The sequence below is a fragment of the Lissotriton vulgaris genome, chromosome 8 (assembly GCF_964263255.1).
Source record: "Lissotriton vulgaris chromosome 8, aLisVul1.2, whole genome shotgun sequence".
Classification (NCBI taxonomy): domain Eukaryota; kingdom Metazoa; phylum Chordata; class Amphibia; order Caudata; family Salamandridae; genus Lissotriton; species Lissotriton vulgaris.
In genome coordinates, this window is record NC_141696.1 from 994,869,103 (window position 1) to 994,886,102 (window position 17,000).

The following is a 17,000-nucleotide window of genomic DNA, read 5'->3' on the forward strand; positions in this document are numbered from 1 at the left end:
GAGCAATTCACTGTTGACATTTCTCAAAATATTATTGAACAATGCGCACTTACTGCAATTTCCATTAATAATGTAATATTTATGTAAAGTCTACTCCTCTCTTTTACCTGCTCATCCTATTAGGTGGAGCCATTACCATCCAGGTTCAGAAACGACTCCGTTTCCCAAAGTCAGGCCAAACATTATTATTTCTCACTGCTGTAAGGACTTTGATGACTTCTTTCCGCCCTCTCTGGTTTAGAGTCCACTAATGCGGGATTTCATATTTCTTGTAGCATTTCAGCACAGATCATACAGTGTTCGTCTGCTATATCATCTATCCGCACCTCCCTCATACTTCTTTCTTCTAATAATACCCGTTCTGATATGTCCCCGACACCCTGCAGTTTTGGCCCACTGGTGGACCACCAGTGCATATCTATTCCTCATGCCTCAAACAGCAATCTAAATGCGGCATAGCAGGGATTGATTTTCTTCATTTTGGGGGTGGACATAACCTCCACAGCACAGTTTCTGGCTGCAACTCAAGTGTGTCACCCCCTCAGCCACTAAAATACATCCCAGGTCCATCCCTCTTATCTGTGATAGTTTAAAATAGAAAAAAATGAGAACTTTCAAACATCCATATAAATGAATTCTTTGGGAGAAGCTCTTGATCTTGCAGTGGGGTAAACAAGAATACACACCCCCAAATGTAAAGAAATAACCAGGACTGGATGCGCTGATCATGTATGGTACTGGAAATCTCAGAGCTCTTTAGGCTTGCATCAGTACTCCATCTTACTCATGTAGAATTCTACCAAATTAAATGTTCTGCATCAATAAATGTTGCACAAATCTTCATCACCATGAAATATTTTTCTCCATTTTGAAAATAGTTTTTCTGCTAAAAATCCTTTCCCCTACCTACTAATGAAACTTAACTTGTGTGCGAGGTTGGAAAACTACCCTCACATTTTTCCTGAATGCCCTTAAGCCTACATATTTGTGTTTAGTGACTGCAGTGTGCAGGATGACTGCATGCATTGTATACATTTAAGCTTCTGCTTTTTTAGGTCTCGCATAGGCAGCGATTGCGCTGTCTCTGCGAGACATGCTGTATTCAGGATATGGGCTTTAAAGCTCTGCCAATTTTCAAGGACTGCCCCTTTTACATGTGTTGTTACTCCGAGCTTGTGAGCAAAATTTCTTTCTTTAACCTGGTACACTGGAGACCGGTGCTTATGGTTTACAAAGCTCTGTAAATAGGGCTGTAAATCTTGCTCTTATCTTGCCACATTTGCTGTGCATTCAATGACCGAGGTCTGCTTTGGCTGCAGCGCCTTCTCCTTCCTCCTGCTTTTGAAATGCACCGCCTGGCATCACGGTCCCTGCCTTTCTATGGCTGCTGCCACTTCTGTCTCAAATGTCAACAAGCATTTGCAATGCAATAAGCCTCTGATTTGCGAGAGTTTGAGTTACGTTGTTTCCAACTCAGCCCATCTTCAGTTGGGATTCGGTGCACCCCTCGGACTGGCTGTCAGTCCTGGATTGATTTTGGTCTCCAACTCGCCAACACCTTTTCACCGTAGCTTTTAAATTGTGCTTATTTTGTAGAAAATTAATATTTTCGGGCTAACAAGGTTTTTGTTTAGGAGCACCATTCCGCTTACCTTTGACAGTGATTTACACATTTTACTGACCCTTGCAAGAAAATTAATATTTTTGGGATAACCAGGCTTTTGCTAAAAAGCACCATTCTACTTCGAATGTTCCTGTGATTCACACATTTGACTGGCCTTTTGCGGCACATTGCGTATTATAGGTAAATGCTTGATAAGTGCCTGTTTCGTATTTAGCCCATTTACTTTATTTGCAGTTTTATATCTTGTGAACTCGCGCAAAAGTTAATGAAGCACTTCTTTTTCATTTTTCTTTTTTCGCTGTTTTAGCTCAGCCTGTGTATAGCTGGGATTCTGTGTGCCTGTTGGGTTGGTTGTTAATCTTGAATTGCTTTCAGTATTCAAAACCAACACTTGCAGTGACTTTTTCACCGTTGCTTTTAAATTCTGCGTATTTTATAGAAATTAATGTTTTGTGGTTAACCAGGCTATCGCTTAAAAGCACCATTCCCCTTGCAATTTATTGTGATTCACTCGTTTTACTGGACCTTGCGAGAAAATTAATGTTTTTGAGTTAACAAGGCTTTTGCTTAAGAGCTTAAGAGCACCTTTCTGCTTACAATTGATTGTGATTCATACATTTGCTAGACGCTGCATATTATATGTGAATTCTTGATAAGTGCATGTTTCGGATTTAGCCCTATGTCTAATTTTTGTAGGTAATTGTATATCCTGTGAACTTGCACACAAGGTATTAGAGCGCTTTAGATAAGCACCAGTTACAATGTACAAGGGCACATTTAATTATGTTGGGCACGGGGAGATTAAATAATTTGCCTAAAACAACAGCATTTTAAGCCAACACTAAAACTCGACTCTGTTCCAAAGTTCCAACATCTGTTACACCACAAACCTGTGATTTATCCTGTTGCAGCCTTGTAAGTGTCTACTCCATACCCAGCCCTACCTAACAGGCACAAATGCAGTTTTTAAATTAATATTTCACTGGTATAAAATTGGTTTCATCCCGGACGTATTAAGATGCTTGATTTCTCACATCCCCAGCCCTACTGGCCATTCAGAAGCAGCGGTTTTTAATATAAATTTGCCTTATCTTCCCCAGTCTGCACCGCATTATCACCCATCCAAAGCACTCTTCGGCTTACAGTTTGTTATTGCGAGATTAAGTAATTTGCCCAAAAACAAAGCATGTTCAAAACCAACTTTCAACGTAAACTTTTCCTGTTGTATTTAAATTTAGCTTTTTTCGTTGTTTTCAGCTCAGCCCATGTTTACCTGGGACCACTGCATGCAAAAAAAGCAAAAAACATTGCCATTTTCAACACCAAAAGTTCTAACTTTTACAAATGGGAGACCAGTTGCATTGCAAATGCTTGTTTATTTACTAATGTGGGAAGTCTAACAGAGCAGGAGACTTTCTACATTCATGAAGGGCATTTACAAAGGGAAATTCCACCAGTCCTGATGCTCTGAATCAGACAGTGGAATTTAATTTACTCTCATAAATGTAAATTGTTGATCACTTAAGTGAAAGGTAAATATTGACACACATTTTCTTTAACCCTTTCGCTGCTGATGACGAGCTCAGCTCGTCATCACCCACGGGTGTCGTGTGCTGATGACGAGCTGAGCTCGTCATATCTGCACCAGAATCGCAATTTGCAGCACAGCGCAAAAATCCCCACAGCAGCTATGTGGTTAAAATATATTTTGGAACTTTTACTCTTTGAAAAGCCAAAGATATGCAGACCCTTTTAGTAGGCCGCAAATCGCATGTTTTATGTTTATAGCTTCAACTTGTGCAGTGAGCGCCTGGTAACCTTGTCCTTCTTATTATAATTTAGTCATTGTATTGAGCAATATCTTCAACCTTCACCAGGAACGTTTTGTAGGGAGACTGTCTTCAAACATCCAATGAGTCCTTCCCTTTACCCCACCATTTTTTGTGTAGCTTGTTACTGGTTTTTATGTTCATTCCCCACCCTTGTTCTTGTATCTAGCATTGCTAAGATCTCAGCGATCCATTTCTTCAAATTTGCAATATTTTTCATATGTTAACAAATCATCAAGAAAATAATATACATGGCTGTGTTTCCTTTGCTTGAAGTTTTAACTTAGGATTCCCATGCACCTCTTTATATCTGTAACAAACCTTAATGCCCTTACAGAAGAGGTCGGTATTTTCATTTTCTTGTGGAGCAAACAGAAGTTGTGGGAACAGCTCAATCGGCATTTTGTGACATGATCATCTGAGGACTGCATTTCGTGTTTACTAACCAATGTAGTGAATAAAATGCAGCAATTTGCATTATTCAGCGAAAGCCTATTCTGTCTTCTTTCCCCTGAATTGTTTGTTCCCTAATACTTTAAAAAAATAAATTGGCACCAGTTATAAAATAATTCAAAATTATTATATCACCTGGTTATATGTCACTTGTTAGGCCTGGCGTTAGCCAAGAGCTTTTGATTTTACTTATATGTATATATATATATATATGTTAGAACTGGCTATTTCTGGTTGGCTAAGGCTGATGCCAAAGCTAGGCAGAAACCACCATTCTAGTCGGGGCAACGGAGTCACACGCCAAGATAACCCCTGCTCACCCCCTTGGTAGCTTGGCACGAGCAGACAGGCTTATCCCGGAGGCAATGTGTCAAGCATTTGCGCCAGCACACAACAGCAACAATATCCTAGGCACACCACAAAAGGAACTCCACACAAGGTTATATAAAAATAACTTCTGTATTGTCAAAACACATCAGATAGAATCACACATGTACATTGTGCCAACTGGCACGGGCAATATTCACAAGGGATTATTTACACAGGACAGGGCCACGTGGGCAGAATCAGCCCTTACTAGAAAATAGAATATATTATTATTATTATTATATTTATTTTTGTAGAACGCAACAGCTACCCTAAGGTTTCCCGGCGCTCAAAATGAAACTGAAACTGAAACAAGTAACAAAGGAGAGATAGTGAGTCAATGAAAATCGAGTTATTGGTTGAACAACCATGTTTTCAGATTCTTACGGAATTGCAAATAGCATTCATTTGTGCGAAGATGAATTGGAAGGGAGTTCCACAATGTGGGGGCCAGATAGGAGAAGGAGCGACCACCCTGTCTGACTCGATTGATCCTAGGCACCTGGAACTTATGTTGGGTCGAGGAACGTAGGGTTCTAGAGGGGGTGTATTGCTGGACTAGCGAGCTCAGATAGGCAGGGGCCTTACCAGCCTTGATTCTATGCATGAAGCATAGAGCTTTGAATTTTGCTCGTTGTTCAATACGGAGCCAATGGAGACTCCGGAGACAAGATGACGTAGGGGATCTTTTTGGTAACATACATATCAGTCTCACAGCTTCATTTTGTACTGTTTGCAGTTTCTTTGTAACATCCTTGCATGCTCCCAGGTATAAGATGTTGCCGTAGTCCAGCCTAGATGTAATTAGGGCTTGGACTAAGTTTTTAGTGTATTCTGTGGGAGCATCCACCTGATTTTCTTAAGCCACTTGAGTATGGTAAAACACGTGGCGGCCACTCTAACAGCTTGTTGTTTCATGGACAGGTTTTCATCAAAAATTATGCCCAGATTGCGCGCGGATTTAGAAGGGGTGGGTGTGGGTCCCATCTGGGATGGCCAATGTTGTGGGCCCCACAAGGAGGTTTGTTTTCCAAACAGAAGTAGTTCCGTCTTTCCTCCGTTGAGTTTTAGCTTATTCTCAAACATCCAGTTGGCAATGTTGTTAAGGCCCGAGTGGAGGGAGGACGGGTTGGAATTAGCCGAGAGTGAATAAACAATCTGGGTGTCGTCAGCATATGAGTAGATCGACAACCCAGATTGTTCGGCTAAGCTGGCAAGGGGGCTGACATATAGATTGAATAGTAAGGGGCTGAGTATTGAGCCCTGGGGAACTCCATAAGGTTGATGGTGGGGTTTGGAGGAGAATGTGGCAGAGAAGACTTGAAAAGTTCTATCCGAGAGAAAACTTTTAAGCCATGCCAGGGCCGGTCCTGTGATGCCATAGGTTTGCAAGGTGTTGAGGAGGATGGTGTGGGAGACCATGGTGTGTGATTTTATATAGGATATAAAATCACTGTAGCACAAATTAGCAAATATAAATCACAACTAGTAACTACTGCTAACAGGTAAGTACCACCTACGCAACCCTAAACACCTTAGGAGAATGTCACGCAGGGAACCAGGACCTCACTAGGACCACCTGTACTAGAAAGAACAACCACCTAAGTATCACAATACAATTAGGGGTATAAGCAAGAACACATTACATCACAACATTCAGAGGTGTAAGAAAGGAAAACACATGATGCATAAAACATACATTCAGCGGTGTCAGAACAAGGCACATGATGCATCAAAATCACATTCAGAGGTGCAGGGAAGGAAAAACACATGATACATAAACCAACACATTCAGAGGTGTAAAATCAAGAAAGACACATGATGCATAAAAATATTCAGAGGTGCCAGAACATAACTCAAGAGCGCAAAAACACATGATGCCCAAAAACATTCAGAGGTGTAAGATCAAGGTGCGTAATCATATTAAATGCATTACATTTCCTAGCACCACATCACATTGCGCAAAACTTACATAAGCCACTACCTGTGGCAGTCCCTAGGCCAACTGGCCTTGTTGGGGCTAGGACACCCTGTGTCCCAATGTCAGGGTCCTAAACGGTGCAGCTGCCCACTAATTGCTGGGCAGCTGGGAATCAATAATGATGGGGCCACGTGGGAGCCACACAGGCTCTGAACAAAAGAACTGGCCCTCGGGCCTCTCAGGGCTCGCATTTACACAAGATGCGGGCGTGGAGCCTCGTGGGCTAGAAAAAGAATGCCCTGAGCCTCTCTGGCTCTCAATAACATAGAACTGCCCCCTCGAGCCTCTCGGGACTCGTTAACCAATATGGCCGGTGGCGGGAGTCTCTCTCGGGGGACTCGAAATGCTAATGGCACCTGGAGCCTCTCTGGGCTCCTCAATACACCTTCCGGGTCTGAGCCTTGCAGGCTCTGCAGGGCAAATGCCCCCGGGCAGCGTAGGAACCCCGCTCGGGGGCTCGAACACAAGCTATGCCCCTGAAGCCCTCGTGGCTTCCCAACAACAACGAGCGCGAGATCGCGCTACTGGTGGGGGGGGGGGGCGGACACCGACAATGTGTCCCGGCGCCCCTCCCTTCTTCTCAACTGCCACACGCACCGGGCCTGGCGGCGACTGGGGACTGAGTGCTCCCGCTCCTCGGGATTCTCGTGGCAGCGTCTCCTCTCTGGGTGCGGAGCTCCCCCTCGGTCTCGGGAGCCCCACAGCGGCCGCTGACATCTCCTTCGCCGGTCTCCTGAGCGCTGGCCAATCGCAGCGCGGCCTTCCAGGGCGAGCCTCCCGCGGCCCGCCAACCACAGCGCGGCCTTCTAGGGCGAGCCTCCCGCGGCCCGGCAATCACAGCACGACATCTCCAGCTGCCATAATCGCAAACGGCTCGGGCCGCGGCGGTGAAACGAAGGGGGCAGAATGAGGGGTGGGCACCCTCGCCAGATAAAATAAATAAACGGGGTGGCACCCGTAAATTAAGTAAATAAAAGGGGTGGCACCCGTAAGTAACACATAGCACGAATCGGGCGCCCAGCAGGGTAGGCACCTGCAAGCTCAGAGGCACCAAGGGCAGGAGCGCTTCCCTCCTCGGGAAAACGACAGCGCTCTGCCCAGGAAGGGAACATAAAGCGCTCTCAAGGCGCTAGGGGCATAGGCAAGTCCACAGGCACAATCCCTATCCCCAGCAGGGCCCCAGAAACACAGGATTCCAAGGCAAAGGTCCTGGGAGCAAAAGATGGGGCAACCAGCTCCTAAGAAAAAGGAAAGTCCTTCAGCCTCCAAGTCCATCAGGTATCCAGGGGCTGGGCAGGGCTCAGGGAGGTAAGGATTCCCCTGAGCCAAGCAGCAGCACCCCCCTGGCAGAATTCAAGTCAGAAACAAGAACATTTTGTAAGGGGTCACAGCCCCTTTTTATACAGAGAAATCCTTTGTCTAGCAGGGTGCAGGCAGTTTGAGAACCGGCTAGAACTGGTTATAGGGAATTCCTTTCGCTGGCCAGGCTAGGGACATCAGACGCACCCCAGGGGGTGGAGCCAGCATTGTGTGGGGAAAACCCAGCCTCATTCAGGACCCTCAAACCAGACGGTCAATCCACAAGCAAGCCCAGGCTCACTCCTCCCCTCACATCAGCATGCTAAACACTCCATTCACCACCGCGGCAGACCCACCCAGACTAATGGAGCCAGGCTCACCAGCCAGCCTCAGCCAATCACATGCCAGACACAAATTACACAAATATGCTAACTTCTAGAAGTGGCACTTCTACACTAGACACAATCATGCCGCATATACCATTGCACAGCATTCAATCTCACGAGTTTGCATATACCAAACTCGACCCTGCACTCCCCACACATCAGGAACTACCATGGGCATACATATTCCCCATTCATTCCTATGGGAGGGCAGGTCACTCTCACCACACACACAGAGAGCTCACGCACTTTACACTGTGCCACAGTGAAAAAGTGCGCAGAGGCCCAAAATCACCAACACCAGGTCACAGAAACAGGCTAGGAAAAAGCAAAAAGTCTCGGGTGAACCTGCCAAATGGGCCGTGTCCAACAATATATATAAAATATTTAGTTATAGAGGATTTCGGCCAGCCAATTTCTTTCATTGGTTTGCAGTTGTGTAATTCAAACGTGTCTGCCTCCCACTACATCATAGAGCATCAGTCAAGGGGTGAACCCAGTTTAGGCAGTGACTGACTTCACTGTGAGTGGAAGCATTCTGCACCTTCACAATAGCACATCCGCATACAAAGTAGCTGCCTTCAGTGCCAGGAATGACTTTGGCAATATTCCTTTTTGAGATTAAAAAAGTTTAAACTGTTTCCCATTAATCTGTAAAGTTTTCAAGTCTGCACTTGAATAACATTAGGCATTAAAGCCCTGTTCCAGTCTAGAAAAAGCTAAAAGCACCCCTCTTTAAAGAACACTTCAGAATGCAGTATCCGTCCACTTTTTCTGGTAGGAACCATTTACTGCTCCAGTTACACTCGGGTTTCTCTTCAAAATGTTGACTGTGTCTTTGCCGTGGACGCTGTCTTTCAGATAGGTTTGCACTCCGTAAAACACCATATATACATACAAACATAGAGTCCGTGTATATGCTAGTCTGTGGCTCACCACTTAGGACACCAGTGTAACAGTGGTTAGTTCTGCTAGCAATCACAAAATCCTCTTTATTAATTCTTATTTTTAAATTATTTGATTAAAGTGAACAGTTGCCTATAGAGTGTAATTGCACTATTGCAATTACGGCTAGAGCGGTCGACCTCGTAGCTGGGGAACCGGGTTCGAGTCTCTGCAGGGACGCCCAACATCCTGTGATTCTGAGCAAATCACTTAATCTCCCTGTGCCTAACTAAAATGAAGGTGTCTATCTCTAATGAAACTGGTGGTCATGTAAAGCGCTCTGATACCTGATATCTTCAGGTCAAGTTTGTGCAATATATAAAACTTTAAAAAAATCTGATGTTTTAAACGTAGATTGTTAATGATTTTAAAATATAAACATTGAAGCACTGTATCTCCAGCTTGTGCAGAGTTCTTTAAATATGACCGCAGCCTGACGATATGAATGAAATTGAATGCCACTATTTCTCTAATACTTAAAAAAAAATTGCTTTAATATTAAGAGCAAGACATTCGAACAATACATTTCGCATTAAGAGATATTTGTTAGCATCAGATTTGTTACCGTGATGTATAATCACTTCAAGTACCTCAGGTATCACCGTCTTGTGCCAGTGAACCCGCCTGCTCTGCCACATTCGTCTTTGTCAGTCAGTGCTTAATTTGTGCCCGGTTTTGCCAACGCTTTGCACCGCCACTTATTTGCAACAGCCAAGATTTTATTATGACAGTTCACCCAGTAGTGGCGCTGTCTGACTTTTTTTTATGACCAGCAAAACGTTTCAATGTCCTGTAGGCTTACTAATATAAAACCCATTTGAATTTGAATGGGGATTTATAAAGCGCGTAGCTACCCTGGGGCGTCCCAGCGCTGTAAATCGACCTATTGTTCCGGAGGGAGAGTGAGGAAGTGAGGTATTTATGGGAAGAGCCATGTTTTTAGTTGCCTACGAAAGGCCAAAAGGTTGTGTTCTCTCCGCAATGACAGTGGAAGGGCGTTCCACAATTTTGGGGCATTGTAGGAGAACAATCGTCCACCGGAACGGGCCTTTTTTATTCTGGGAACAGTGGCCAGGGAGAGGGAGTTTGATCTAAGTTGTTTGTTAGATTGATGGGGTTTGACGAGGGATCTCAGGATCGGCGGACCTTTGCCTTGCATTATTTTGTGTGAAATGCATAGGGTCTTAAAGGTGATCCATTCCTTCACCGGGAGCCAATGTAGACTCTTGAGGGCTGGTTTGGTGGAGCATCTCCATTTGGTTTAGGTTAAGAGTCTGGCAGCGGCATTCTGAGCGCATTGCAGCCTGTTAATGACTGATACGGATGCCCCTAAGTACAGGACGTTACCGTAGTCCAGTCTGGAGTTCACCAACCCCTGCATCAGCAATTTCCTGGATTAGAAGGGGATCAGATGTAGGATCTTTCGCGCTGTTCGGATGAGGCCGAAACAGATGCCGGTGGTTTTTCTGGCTTGAGCCTTGAAGTTGATGTCTTGGTCCAGCCAGATACCAAGGCTTTTGACTTCGGATTTGGGGTTAGGAGGGGATCCCAAGCATGGTGGCCATGAGAGGGATGGAGGGAGTTTGCGTGGGTTTCCCAGGAGCAGTATCTCGGATTTTTCTCCGTTTAATTTTAAGCGTGATTCACACATCCAGAGGAAGATGTTCTCGAGGCACATTGCCAGGTTGTCCAGGCTTTTGCTCGACTTGTTTAAGGAGACCACCAGCTGGGTGTCATCGGCATACATTACTGTTTTTATGCCGAATGGGGATATGTTGTCCTCTAGAGGGGACATGTAGATATTAAAGAGTGTGGGGCTCAGGGCGGAGCCCTGGGGGACCCCACACTGTAACGGCATGGCTTTGGACATGTCTGTGCCATCGGACACTTGAAAAGTTCTTCCTTCAAGGAAGGATTTGATCCAGGAAAGGGCGGTGCCGTAGACTCCTATCAAGCTTAGCCGGTGGATGAGGATGGCATGGTCCACCGTGTCGAAGGCGGTACTCAGGTCAAGGAGGATCACTGCCACTGATCCTCCTGTGTCTATGACGGTTCTTGCCTCTTCGACCACGGCTAGAAGTGCGGTGTCAGTTCCCTGTCCGGGTCTAAACCCTGTCTGGGATTGGCGCAGAAGTGAGTTGGATTCTAGGAAGTGGGAGAATTGGTGATTTACAATTCGCTCGGCCACTTTGCTGATAGCCGGGAGGAGAGAAATAGGTCTGAAGTTGGATAGATCCGTAGGATCAAGGTGAGGTTTTTTAAGAAGTGCCCTAACTATGGCTTTTTTCCAGTTAGCAGGAACAGAGCCCAATGCCAGAGAGGCGTTAATGTGGTGGGTGATCGGAGGGGCGATGGTGGAGGCGACCAGTTTTAATTTGCTCATAGGAGCTGGGTCTGATGGGGAACCACTCTTTACGGATTGTAAAGTGGACAGAAAAAGCTCTGTGGTGACCTGGGAGAATGTTTGGAGGTGAGGAGCCTCATAGCAGAGAGGGGGTAGAGCGGAGAATTGAGAGGAATTGGGAGCTGGGAGTGAGGTAAGAATTTTATTAATTTTTGAGGCAAAGAACTCGGCTAGCTGGTTACATCTAGTGCCCGATGGGTCGGATGTGGGAGAGGGGTCTGGGGTTTTAGTGAGAAGGCGTACAATGCGGTAGGTTTCTCTAGCAGAGTTGGCTGCTGCCAGTATTTTTTCCTTGAAGAAGGTTGCCTGGGTGTTTTTTATACAGGTTTTATAGTGCTTGATGGCAATCCTATACTCGTTTTTGTTTTCCAACGCCCAGTCTTTTCTCCAACGGCGCTCGAGTTTTTTGCACTTCTTCCTAAGAGTACGTAGTTCTTGGGTGAACCACGGGTATTTAGCTGTTTTCTTTTTGCTGGGAAGGGGTCTGACTGGCAGGGTAGCGTCGAGGGATTGATTGATCCAATCGTGTAGTTGGGCGTCTGCTCTGGAGGGGTCTGGGTCCAATGCTGGTAAGGTGGAGGCAAGTACTTGTGCCCATGCGATCGTATCCAGTTTTTGCCACGGGCGGGAGGGTGCTTGGGGGGGGATCTCTCTGGTGCCTCGGCCGAAAATTGCAGCTTGAAGGGAACTAAAAAATGGTCTGACCATGGGACAGGGAGGGGGGTATTCACGACTAGTCTCGTGAGGTTCGTAAATATGGGATCCAACAGGTGGCCCTTGGTGTAGGTGGGCTGGTTACTTTGTAAATGAAGATTCAGGGAGGCTAAGTCTGCTTTAAGGTCAGAAGCTGTTTTATTGGTAAGGTCATCGAAATGGAGATTCAAGTCTCCCAAACCCGTGAAGTTCGGAGATAGACAGGCGAGGGAGGAGATGGTTTCCATAAGAGAATCGCAGAACAGTTGCTGCTGTCCTGGGGGACGGTAAACCAATATCCCTGAGAGGGTTGTGGATGGGGGCCGATGGATAGATCAGTGGACATTTTCACAGTCCTGAATTGGGCTATCTTTGAACTGGCAGGACTGGTGGTCTTGGTAAATGATCGCTATCCCACCTCCAATCCCGGCGGGTCTGTCCTGGTGCTTGATGAGGTAGCCAGGGGGGAGTGATTGAATGATGTCTGGGTCTGAGTAGGAGTTGATCCAAGTTTCGGTGAGAAAAAGGACCTCAATCTCCGAGTCTTTCAGAAGCATATTGATTTCTGCCTGGTGCTTCGGGAGGGATTTGCAATTAAGCAGACCCATCCTGAGTCAGCGTGGTTTAGGGGGGAATTGTGGTGTAAGCCTATATGGACAGTTTGAGCAGCAGGAATGTCCCTCCTCTAAGAAGATGGTGCTGCGACAGGGCGCAGAGGAGGAGTCCCTTAGCCTGTAAAGGGCTTCCCAGGTATACCTCAATGGCAATGGTGTGATTGTTGCAGGGGTCCTGGGCTCTGGGCTCGGTCTGGCGCAGACGGGCTTGCCTTAGGCGCTCCCGCTGGGGTCGTCCGCTGCGCTTCCAGCAGATGACGGGGGAAGGAGTAGGGTGGGCGTGGCCTAAAAATCGGCGTGGCCTGATTCCTCGCCGGTGCTGGCGTCGGGAGGAGTGTTCAGGAGGAGGCTTCGCGGCAGCGCTAAGATCCGCTACCCGGGCCGATCAGTGTTGAGCAGGTGCTCTGGATTACTATGCGGCGTGGTGAGTTAAAACACACAGATTTACGTGACAATACAATTGTTTTTAAAAGGAGATTAGCTCCGTTTGCACTCCCGGCTTCCGCCTCAGGAGATAGGTCAGTTTCTGATATTGGCGCTTGTATTCAGCGTTTAAATACTGTTGACAGTGGACATGGCCTAAAAAGGGGCGTGGCCTGATTCCTCGCCGGTGCTGGCGTCAGGAGGAGTGTTCAGGAGGAGGCTTCGCGGCAGCGCTAAGACCGCTACCCGGGCCGATCAGTGTTGAGCAGGTGCTCTGGATTACTATGCGGCGCGGTGAGTTAAAACACACAGATTTACTTGACAATACAATTGTTTTTAAAAGGAGATTAGCTCCGTTTGCACTCCCGGCTTTCGCCTCAGGAGATAGGTCAGTTTCTGATATTGGCGCTTGTATTCAGCGTTTAAATACCGTTGACAGTGGCCCATAATGAACTAGCGCATCTAGTCCATTCTTACATCTCAAATGTGCAATATGTCACAGTTGTATCAGTGTGATGGTAAGTAGTAATCGATGTAACTGGCAGGTGGCAGACCTAGAAGGGGCAGTGGAAGGTATAAACCCTGGTAGCTCCTGGGAAGTAAGTTGGGCCCTGACACTTTCTTTGTTGCGAATTAACCACTTTCTTCGTTGTAACTTGATTTTTTTGTACGTTTATTGGTTAGTTATTAAAGACCATCTCAGTGTCTTGAATTATACACACATAAACGCCATAGTAATATATTTGCATTCATAAATATGGGAAACTGAGATTTATAAACAAACGAGCGAATTCATGAAACTAGTAGTAAATCCGCCCCCGCATCTATACGTTTTCCTATTTTTGCAGATTTACTTCTATTCACAAACATTTTCTTTAGTACGCCTTGTATCTGTACTAGAGAGACGGTTTCAGATGGCTTTTAAGTCTCCTGTCCCTCTGTAGTTATAGATAGTGGCAAGCTATTCATTGGAGAATAGGACCCCATTTGCAAACGCACATTTTTCCATGTATTTTTATTCCTCCACAAGGAATTTGTTTTTCCCCAGTGGAGAAACGAAACCCCGTGCCCTACATCGCATCAAATCTGGGGTTGATTAATTCCCCACCCTACCCGGGAAAGGAAGTTAATTTAGCCCTTGCTAGACTAAAGTTCTTACAGTTTCCAGCATGGAAAGGATAATGAGAAGTTTGTGAATGCCGCCAAATGTCAACGTTTGTGGGCGTTCGCAATATCCACGGCTAACCACGCCTTGGAATGCTCAGTCACACCTGTTGAGCGTGATTTGAACATGTGGGAACTCTAGCAGAGAGCTCTGCGCCTGTAAACAGGCTTAAACCTTACACCTGCAAGTCTTGGTGAATTCCTGGCAGGCACATGTACTTTTATGCATAGGGCCCAAAATGTCACAAGTGAGTAAAGAACTAATACATGTTTAATGTGCCGAGCATATTTATGAAAACTTTCCTTCGAGCCAGCAGTAACAGCCCTCACTACTGAAAAGAAAAAAAAGAAGAAATCACAGGCGAACTTCTATGCAGACGTAAATGGTTATAACGTACTCTACAATACTGTGCTTCTTAGGGCACAGGAGTCTATCCCTTTAGTTTGTCGGCAGAGAATTATTTTATATTGTTACCAAATAAAATCCAATCTACAGTCACCCTAAATAAAGAGTAGTTTTTGGCTTTACGATCTCTCTGGTGGATTAAGTGGGTCGTTCCTATTAGACAAGTATGTACAGTCTTAATAACATATACTTGACTTGGATTGAGTTACATTTTCTGATGTTTGATATTTTCTGTGATGTGCATTATAGATATCACAATGCAGGCATTTGCTGTTACGGGCAATTGTGTGCCATTTTAATAAGAAAATAATTAATGTGATTTCATTTGAACCTGTAGCCTTGTCCTATTCAAAAATAAAATACAATGTATTTATTGATGTTCTGTTGTGTTTGTTGTTGTTTGATTTTATCAATTGCATGTCCTTTTGTGTTTTTCCCTGTAGGTCGAACGTTTCCAACTCACCCGTACTTTTCTGCGCAGCTGGGAGCGGGGCAGCTCTCCTTATTTAACCTCCTGAAAGCCTATTCCTTGCTGGACGAGGAAGTGGGCTATTGCCAAGGCATCAGTTTTGTGGCTGGCATTCTTCTCCTGCACATGAGTGAAGAGCAAGCCTTTGAAATGTTGAAGTTCCTCATGTATGACTTGGGCTTCCGTAAACAATACCGACCTGATATGGTGTCGCTGCAGGTAAGATTCTAAACCTTTATCTAGTCACAGAAGTTTTCACTAGACGTGAACCCCATGTATTTGTTAATCATGTGTGGTGCAAGCTAATATCCTTCTGACCCACTGCAGGCATGGTATTGCTTGGCAGCGGGGACATAATCATTCTCATTGCTACCGGTCAGTGATGGTTGGCAAATTACAGCAACAGTGTTGGTCTTCATATTTATTTTGACCAATCAGTGTCGTTTTAGATGCCGTCGACCAAGACTACGTGTTGATCTGCACAATACCAGGCTGTCGTTAGAAACTGGCCACTTGAATGGTTTTGCTCCTTCCCATCTGAAAGAACTCAGAAAATGCCGCTACTTCTGTGTACTTCTTAGGAGTTTCCAGATAACATAACATTCTTCCTCCTTTGTTTAATATCCATCTGGCTACATAAATTACTAGCTATAGCCTTCAGCTCTTCACATGAACCAATCACTTTCAGATCATGGTCAGACTCACTGACAATTTCGAGCAGAGATCTTCAAACTTTTTGATGCCGAGACCTCCTTGTAAAACTTTTTTTGGCATAAGGACCCTATCAACAACTAGAAACGCCCCCAATTCCTACAGCAAATAATTTGTACTGTAGGGAATTAATGTTAAACAGTGTTTAGCAAACCAAAGGTCAGTGAGCGTGGGGGTGTTGTCAACGGTGTAGCTAAAAACAAAGGGCCTAATTTATGAGGAATTGGCGTATTTTTGAAATATGGTGCATTCCTGTCCTTTTCCCTTGCGTTTGCACACACGTTGCTGCCTAGCACCAACACAGGCAGGATTGTTTTTGTACAGGAAGGGGCACATTCCTTCACAAAAACAATCCAGAGAAGTGTTTTTCTCTTTCTATGGGAGCTGCAGAATGCAGCACACATGGAAAGAGGAAACAACTAGGATAGAAATGAAACCCTCTCTACTTGTTACACATATTCTGGTCTATTTAAAAGATTTGTAGAGCACAACAGCTGCCCCAGCCAAGAGGTGTCCCGGCGTTAACAGCAAATAGGCAACCATAACGCAGGGGGGAAGCAGAGCAACCTACACAGTGGGAAAGAGAAAAGTTTTGATAGCTTTCCTGAATTTGAGGAAGTTGCTGAAGCCTCGAATATGGAGGGGCAGTGAGTTCCAGAGAATAGTGGCTCTGTACCGGAAGGAGCGCCCTCCGGCCCGAGTCCTCCTAACCCGAGGGACTACTAGCAAATGTTGTGCCATGGCACGAAGCTGTGACGGGAGGGAATGTAAAAAGAGAGCAGATCAGTCAAAATTTTAGGGGAGGCGAGCTTCAAGATTTTAAAGGCTTTGCAAAGAGCCTTGAACTCAATCCGTTGAGTTACTGGCAGCCAATGAAGGCATCGGATTGTGTTAGTCACCGAATAGACTCTGCGCAGACCCAGAAGAGTGCTTGCTGTCGCATTCTGTACTCTCTGTAGCCTGTGTACATCCACCTTGTTAGCCCCCAGATACAGAGAGTTTGCGTAATCAAGCCTAGATGTAATCAAGGTATGAATGATGTTCTGTCTGGTCGGGGCATCCAAGAAACTCAAAATAGGTTGAAGTCCGCGCAACAAACCAAAACAGTTGCCCGCCACCTTCTTCGTTTGGGTTTGGAAACTGCGAGATGTCTCCATCCAAACCCCCAAGTTCTTTGCAACCTGTTTAGGAGGGGGGAGGGGGGAGGAGGGGTGGCTAGGTTCGTGGGCCACCAAT

General features: G+C 45.5%; 1 protein-coding gene across 3 annotated transcripts in view; it reads left to right on the plus strand.

Moving 5' to 3' along the window:
* Positions 1-17,000, plus strand: part of TBC1D4 (TBC1 domain family member 4) — a 664,791-nt gene that overhangs the window by 616,109 nt on the left and 31,682 nt on the right. For all 3 annotated transcript variants that reach the window (XM_086934887.1, XM_086934888.1, XM_086934889.1), the window contains one exon: positions 15,028-15,272. In XM_086934887.1, coding sequence (XP_086791013.1) covers positions 15,028-15,272 — 245 coding nt within the window. The remainder of the gene's footprint in view (positions 1-15,027; positions 15,273-17,000) is intronic.